The sequence below is a fragment of the Hydra vulgaris genome, chromosome 08, assembly GCF_038396675.1.
Source record: "Hydra vulgaris chromosome 08, alternate assembly HydraT2T_AEP".
Classification (NCBI taxonomy): Eukaryota; Metazoa; Cnidaria; class Hydrozoa; order Anthoathecata; family Hydridae; genus Hydra; species Hydra vulgaris.
In genome coordinates this window covers 14,914,478-14,923,154 of record NC_088927.1, presented here as the reverse complement: position 1 = coordinate 14,923,154, position 8,677 = coordinate 14,914,478, and the positions used below count along the sequence as shown (strand labels likewise).

Below are 8,677 nucleotides of genomic sequence, written 5' to 3'. Positions count from 1 at the left end.
TACAGGGTGTGAATAGGAGTTTTCAAAGATTCTTTCAGTAATAAAAAAATATAATGCTGGCGCCTATTCGGTGATTTCTTGACATTCAATTTCATTGAGAATTGCACCTTCTTCAAGAATGTAATCAGTCATATCATTTGTGTCCATCAGCACGCTATTGGTATACAAGAATACGAGCTTTTCAACTCTCTCATTCGTAAGACCATTTCTTAGTCGCGAGTGAATAAATCGAAAGGTCGACCAAGCTCTTTCTGCTGTAGCCGATAAGCAGATCATTTCGTTAATAAGCTTAGCAATTTAGTAAAGAGCAGGATATTTATTGCGACCTATAATGTTCCAATAATTTCGCGCGTTTATCTTGAATATTGTTTTCTTTCTTCTCTCAGGCAGCGCAGCCATTTCTCCTATAAAAGCAATCAATTCATCCTCAGCAGTGTCAGCAATTTCAGGTTTGATCTTTTTGGCGAATTCAATTGTAGCAGTGATAAAATCGGTTTTATCTTCATTCAAATATAAACCTTCTGCGGCATTTTTGGGCGTTAATATGAAAGCAATTCTAATACCTGGTGTATAGAGAAAATCGAGGCGAGATTTTCTCTTTTCACTTTTTGTTTTGTTTTTATCGTCCATATATGAATTGTACATTTGACCAAAGTAATCATGCATGAGAGGCAATGGAGCTTCATCACTTTCTAGCTTTCCGATCACCTTGGAAGGAAATTCAATGCTTTTGACAAGCTTAGAGACGGTCCCAAAATGGGTTAGATTTACCAACGCCATAACATCAGCAGATGTATTCTTTGGTTGAATTTGTCTTTCATCAAACTATGCTTTCACGATGTGATGATTATCTACTTTGTACGGGTTTTTCCAAATGTCTGAAATTATTTTTGCATAATTTAATTATGCAAAAATAATTTCAGACATTTGATTCAGATAATTTAAAATTTTCGTTTCCGTTAGAATGTCTGCGCAGATAAGCGCATATTTTGTCTGCGCAGACACATTTTCCGAACCTTAAGATTAAGTGAAAACCTGGGTTTTTTTACCCATGAAAATCCCTCACTAAAAGACAAATTTAAAAAAATTTGAAATAAGTTTTTTTTTTATTAATTAATGCTAACTTCTTCGGTTAAAAAATATTTAAAATATTAAAACTGAAAAATTTTTGTCAAGAAAGTAAAATTATAATGCGACCCTTAGTGTGGTGCGTCGCTTTTTTGCGTTTTAAATATTAATATGGCTTCTTTGTCTTAGTCACTCATAACTTTAACAAATTTGTAAGATAGTTTCAAGCAGTAGTTTTTAAAAATATTTGCCTTAAAACATTTAATATTTATTAATATTCTGTATAATATGGAACTAATAATCAATAGTTATGAAATGTTTATAGGTGGCCAGTCACTACAACGATATAGAAGACTTTGATCATTCTTTAAAATTAAAGGGGGTTCGAACTATTATATTTTTATTTTACATGATTTACATTTGTTGATACAAATTCAATTTGTATTAAATTATGTCATTAATAATTAAATTTTTAAAGACTTAATTGGTGCAAATCACCTCATTTTACGGTACCATTTAAGGTTCTTTTCTTTAAAAAGTATTTTTCCTGAACATAATTATGAATTTTAACTGATATCAAAAAGCCAACATGCAATATATCAACCAATACATATGGTGATATATCAAAATACGATCACACCATTTAACCATGATATATCACGCAAAATACGATAACACCATTTATTAACCATGATATATCACGCACAATGAATAATTAATTAAAAAGTTGTCGCACTAAAAACATTTACAAACTGAACCTAAAAGCTTTAAACTAGTTCGTTAACCGGAATTTATAACAGCGATGCGTTAGTTTTATGATTAATAAAGTTAATAAAATACGAAACAGAGGCAAATAAACAAAACAAAAAGTTATTAAAAATAATTTATAACATGATCGAACATGGTTAAAAATGAGTGAACCTAAACACTAGTTATAATTTATGCATTAAAAATTAACAAAATTAAAAACTATGATTTTGAGTGAAAAAACAAATAAACTCATTTAAACTGATTTTGGAAGAGTAAAAATTTAATTGATATAAATGATCACATAAAAAACGGAGTAAAGCAAGAATTACAAAATACGATTTAAGAGAAAATCCCCTCCAGAAGATTGCTGCTTTTTTAAAAATTGACATAAAAATTTTTCTTACTTGTAATAAAATTTTACATTAGCTACTATGCACAGAACACACAAGCACACTAAATGGTAAAAAAAAAGAAAAAAAGTAGTGCAAAAATGTTCTTTTATTTAAATGCTTTAAAATATTTCTCTAGAAATTTCTTTACACAACTTTCAGTGAAAAGCTAAGTGCGCTCTTATACTTAATTTTATATACCTTTTAGAAGCAGATAGCTCATTAAAACCTTAAAGTTAAAAAGTATAAACTTCTGTTTAATTTATCGCCATTTTAATTTAAACAATCCTTTAATTAAAATTTTATAATAACTTGCAATTCTTTTTCTTCTTTGGAACTTTTTTGGGACATAGAACAGCTCTAATTGCTTCATCGAAAACTTGTTTCAGTCCTTTTTGAGTGAGCGCAGAGCATTCTAGGTATTTCACAGCTGTAATCTCTTTTCCCATTTGCAAACCTTGTGCTGTTGTAATGGGCGCCAGCTTTTTTTCTTTAAGTTTTTCAATTGTTTCTTTATCATCGCGTAAATCAAGTTTTGTTCCTACAAGAATGATAGGAGTATTTGGGCAGTGATGATTAACCTCTGGATACCATTTTGCCCGAACATTTTCATATGATGCGGGGCTTGTGAGCGAAAAACAAATGAGAAAGACATCCTACAAAAAAAGACAAAAAATTAAAAACATTTTCCTAAAAAATCGACGATGGGTTTAAGTATATATAAAATTGATTTTTTATTGAAAAAATACCACAAAAAGAAAAAAATCAACAAAACAATAAAGCATTTATTAATACTTTTTGATCCACTGGTAATTTTACAATTATTATTTTAATTAAATATACAAATGAGAAAGCAGATGGTGGTACTACCCAGATCAATAAATTACATATAACATATATAGCATATATATACCACAAAAAGAAAAAAAAACTGACAATAAATTAAAAACATACTGTTTGTGGATACGAAAGAGGTCGGAGTCTGTCATAATCTTCCTGGCCTAATAAAAAAAGAAAAAACTTTTATAACTAAAAAAAATATAAAAAAGAAATCATTACACTAATAACATATTCTACATTAGAACATTGTTTAACTAATAGTTTAAATAATAAAATAAACTAAAAAAAGAAGTAATAATCTTGTATCTGTCAAAAGCTATTTTAAAGTAATTACAAAATACTTGCTGAAAACAGGTATAAATATAGATGCTTTTTGTTAAGACATAAAAAATTTAAGTTTCCAAAATAATAAGTTCAAAACACAGCTATGTCAGCTATGATAACTAATAAAATTATGCTGCTTTTTAGCATCTTAATATTATCAAATGTTACTTAAAACTATTAAATAATAAAAACTTTATTATACTAGCTTATTTTTAATTCTTTTAAACAAAATATTCTTTAAAAAAAATGTATAACCATACTATAACCAAAAACTATAACCATACCAATACAAAGTTGATATCTTATTTTAGCAAATCATCTCATACAAATATCAAACACAAAGGGTAAAAAGTAGGTGTGAAAGTGTAAAAAAGTGAGTAAAAAGTAGATGTGAATGTGTGAAAAGTGAGTGTAAATTGTATTAAATCATAGTACAGTTTTCTAGGAAAATAAAAAAATTAACCATAAAACAGGTCAATATTAAAAATGAAACTGCAAAAACTCTTTTATAAAAGATTTTTTATAAATAAAGTTTGAAGACCTTTTAAAAAAAGACGAGATTCATCATTCAAATATTTAAAACAATTAGCATTAGCTAAGTTTTTTTCATCTTTTTCATTTTTTTTCAAGTTAATGTTTTAACTAATTTATAATATGAATCATATAAAATATTTATTGTAATGTAGTAATTTGAAATTATTACAGTTTTGTATTTAAACAACATTATCTATGGTTTAAGTTTCTAATTCAAGTCAACTTTTATTTGACTTTTAACGACGATTAAAAAAGAAAAAGAATAAAAGTATGTAAATAAAATAAAAAATAAAAAAACAAACAAATTATATAAAAGTAATTAAGCTATATTTGTAAAATAAGGAATATTCTTTGTTGTACTGTGTTATTGTTTGTTGTTATTATTCCTTTTTTTTTTTTTTTTTTTTTTTGCATTCTGTTGAGTCCTAATGTAGTAATTTTTTTTTTAGTTCGTGTATATATATCGTATATATTATACGAAACGATACTTATTTTAATACTATTTTATCATGTGATATGTTTTTAATTTTCTTTTTTTCTCTCTTTCTCCCATTCTCTTTCATTTCAATATTGTTCATTCATTATAAACACTTTATACTTTTTGATGCTTTTTTTGATTTGTGTTTTCATTTGTTACGTTTTTTTCTGTATCTGATGATAAGATTTTATAACGGTCAGAATATTATTGCTTGAGTTAAATTGTTATTATTATAATTGTCTTTGTTATTTTTATAATTATTTTTTATTGTTATGTAAACTCTATCATTATTATTATATATTGTGTTATTACATATTATCACATATTATTTTAACTGCATTATTAAGATTATTAGTTTTAGGTGGGCAGTTAGGTTCGCTGTGTCACATGCCGACCCAGATTCATAGCGCTGTACATATATATATATATATATATATATATATATATATATATATATATATATATATACATAAACATACATACATATAAATATATATATACACACATATATGTATATATTTATACATATAAATATATATACACGCACACATATATATACATATTCACATATATTAATATATATATATACACATATATATATATATATATATATATATATATGTATATATATATGTATATATATACATATATGTATATATATATATATATATATATATATATATATATATATATATATACAAATATATATATATGTATACCTAATGTATACAATTACCAGATATAATTAAGTACAAGCAATTTTTGGTATTAAGTTGCTTCAAGCTGGAGTTATTAGTTTATAAGGATATAAGTGGTTACTCAAAAATAAAAAAAATCTAAAGTTAACTAGTAGCAATCTTATTCCAAAATAAGTTTGAAAAATCAATACAAATAAACCTTTTTAAAGACGCCATTTTTGTACAATTACAAAGAAATGTGTCATTAAAAATAAGTAAAGATAAACAAAACTAAAACTTTCCAGAGGTTTATTTATACGTTCTGCATTAGGTTAAAGTTTTCAAGCTAAAAAGATGAATGTTTTTTTCTTTGTTAACTATTTATCTAAACCCAAATAATATTTTATGTAAAAAAATTAAATTAAAATAAGATAAAATCAGGTAGGGTTAATAGATTTAAACCATGGTTCAAACCAAGCAAAAAATATCAATTTAAACCAAACTAATTTTATGTTGAAAATATTGAAACCAACTGGAGTTGCTCTGGATAAGTTGCAAAGAGATCAAACAAAAATAAATGAAACTGTTATCATTTTTATCAACTGAAAAAAATATATATATATTAAAAAAGTTGACTAAACAAAAAAAAGTTGGCTTTTTTTAATAAAAAGGAGTTTAAACCAAAAAAATTATGGTTTTTTAAAAACACCCATAGTTTTTTTTTTTAAATGGTTTTTTTGCAACCCTGGAATCAGGATAACTTGTAACTTTCAAATTTTTTTGCACATTATAGTTTTATGGTCTAATAAAGGTACTCCTGCTTGAAGCAATTGATTTTTCTAAAAGAAGGTGAAAATCTCTAGTGTTTAATAAACATACACATACATATTGATATTTCAAGTGTTTGTAATTAATGCAAAACGCTTTTTATAAATATAAACTTTACCTGCTGTATCCCACAACCCTAGGTTTATAGGCTTCCCATCTACCATCACATTTGCAGAATAGTTATCAAATCTAAAAAAGTAAAGTTAAAAAATTTTTTTTTAAAAATTAGAAAAAAACGAATACGTAATTTCTAAAATTCTTCTCAATTTTATGATTACAGATCTGATCGTTAAAATAAAGTTTATAAAATTAATCTATTCAAACTGACATCACATTACAAATTATCTAAATATTTTTAATGATTCAACCAATTAAACATTGTTTTGTGCATTTTATTCATTACAAACAGCCTGGTTTTTATTGCCAATAAAAAGAAAAAATATTTAAAAGCATAAGTCTTTGGTACCTGTAACTCTGACTCTAAGTACATTAAATTTATAAATACCCTTATGTTTCTAAATAATTAAAAGCGTTATCAAAGTATATTTAAAATAAAATAGCATATTTTATTGTTTTTACTGTGATTTTTAAACTTTAAGCATTTTTCTTAGATTATTAGTTTTTGCCATAAAAACAAAGAGAAGGGAGGGGGGGAGCACCACAATTTAATGTGTGGCATATACATAGTACATGGTATAAACACAGTGTAGATACACTATGTTATTGTTTAAGCATGTACTTTCCGCCTAGTCAAAAAAGAAATTAGGTATATAAGACAAGACTTTGCAATTGTTAAAATTAAATTTACACGTAAAACATTGGGTAGAGAAATTAGGTTGTATTTATTTTAACTTTGAAAGTAAAACCTTGACATTGTTTTTGTCAAGTCCCAAAAAAAAATGGAAAAAGCATATCTACAATTTTGTAAATAAAAGAAAAGAAATTAATAACACTTACACAGTTGGAATATATTCACCAGGAAATGCATTTGTTGTATAACTAATTAACAAACATGTTTTACCAACAGCTCTATAATAAAGTAAACTTTCAAAGTAAATATAAATAACTAAATGAAAAAATTAGCTTACTCTACGTAAAAATTTTTCATTTTTGCATAAAACTATGATAGTGTTGTATTTTATTTAAGATTTAATAAAAATTTTAAACTTAAATCTTTTCTTATTTTTTGAAATTAAGTAGAACTAAGAAAACTTACCCATCCCCAACAACGACACATTTTATTGCTTGCATTTTTATTTTTTAAACATATATAACAATTTAACGCAAATTTATTTTGAAGAAAAACAGTTCATGAGTCAATTTATAAGGTAATCGACTTCAAAAAATGCAATTTAAGCGCTATCGATAACTTCTGTTAAAAAACTCCACCCATTTATATAGGGCTCCCCCGCAAAGATTCGAATAAGTTATATTTTTAGATAAAGGCAATTTACTGACTCTTGGTTTGATATATTTATATTTACATTTATATTTTTGTATTTAAAAACATTAAATAATTTTAAAAGAACAAATATATAAAAATGTATTAAAAACTCTATAAAGTTTTAAATTATTTTAAAGCTGTATTATACATTTAAAAATTATGTCTGCATAATAAAGTTTTGATCTAAATTTAGTGTTAAAAAAGTATAAATCGGCGGCGATACAAATTGTAAACACAACAGTATTGAAAAAATCTGAGCTTTTAAATAACACGCATGTAAATACTAGAGATTCTAAGAAAATAAATAGTGTATACTAACCATCAAGAGATTAGCCGGTTGTAGGGGATGTCAAAGATTTTACAATTTTTAGCGTAAAGGTTATTTTCACTTGTAATAGCTGTTGTGTTAAATAATTTCGTTTTACTAATATGTCGTCTTGTTTTTAAATTTCCAAAAAAAACTCAATTTTTTTTTTCCGCATCAACTTTCTAACTTGCGCACTGTTTAAGATTAGGGTGTTGTTTTTTTTTAAAAAAAATCCGTTTTTAAAAAACACCATTTTACCCATACCCAGTTTTTGCTACACGCTTTTTGCTATTTTTGCTGTTATCGCTGTTTACTATATTCATCGAAAAAAATCTAAATGTAACTTACATCTAGGGTTAAAGGCCAGCGCGAAACGGGTGTGTGACCAACATCAATAGTTTTGATCATTTTCATCATTTAAATCTGATGTGATTTAAATGATGAATGTGACTTAATTATTATTATTATTGTTATTATTATTATTTTTTTTAGTTTTAGGTGCCCCAAGACGACCTAACGGTCTTGTCACCGCAATATAGTATTTAACTAGGAATTTTACTCCTCCTTCCTTACCGATGGGGCAAAGTATGCCCAGAGCTCGCTTTGAACCTTAGATCTCTTGTTTCTAAAGAACGCGCTCTAACCACTGCGCCACAGTCGATGCATTGTCTACTTTAATTACAAATCAGACGTATAGTAGACAATATACCAGGTCAGACGTATAGTAGACAATATACCAGGATATATTGACTTCTATCCAGTGTATAGTAAATAATGTATCAGGTATCAATGTATCGAGATACCTAGCTGGGTTTCTTGCTTCCACTTTTTTGGTTAACTTACATTCACTTTTGCGAAAAATAATTGGAGCATTTAAAAAGTGAGTGTGCTTAAATAAAGGTAGAACTAAAGTTGTTGAAAATTTAAAACAAAATTGATCATGATGTATGCTGCTTGTTTATAATTTTTATTTGTTTTGAAATGTTGTTTTATAAAAGCTGTACCAGAACTAAAATTTAGGGACAAGTGGATGTGGAT

The 8,677-nt window shown here is 26.0% G+C and overlaps 1 protein-coding gene across 1 annotated transcript; it reads right to left on the bottom strand.

Moving 5' to 3' along the window:
- Positions 1–1,938: 1,938 nt before the first annotated feature.
- LOC100206675 (ras-related C3 botulinum toxin substrate 1) lies at positions 1,939–7,298 on the bottom strand. Its single transcript, XM_065803143.1, has 5 exons — positions 7,105–7,298; positions 6,846–6,917; positions 6,007–6,077; positions 3,162–3,208; positions 1,939–2,863 (listed from the first exon to the last, which is right to left on the bottom strand). The coding sequence occupies exons 1-5, from the start codon at positions 7,137–7,139 to the stop codon at positions 2,510–2,512; spliced, it is 579 nt and encodes a 192-aa protein (XP_065659215.1). The 5' UTR covers positions 7,140–7,298; the 3' UTR covers positions 1,939–2,509.
- Between the last annotated feature and the right edge of the window lie 1,379 nt (positions 7,299–8,677).

Bases quoted from the DNA above. Each gene is read 5' to 3' on its own strand.
- LOC100206675 (XM_065803143.1), bottom strand. From the start codon at position 7,139: ATGCAAGCAATAAAATGTGTCGTTGTTGGGGATGG. The intron at 6,078-6,845 runs GTAAGTGTTATT...TTACTTTTTTAG, and splicing joins GGTGAATATATTCCAACTGT to ATTTGATAACTATTCTGCAA. The intron at 3,209-6,006 runs GTAAAGTTTATA...TTTTTTTATTAG, and splicing joins AGGGTTGTGGGATACAGCAG to GCCAGGAAGATTATGACAGA.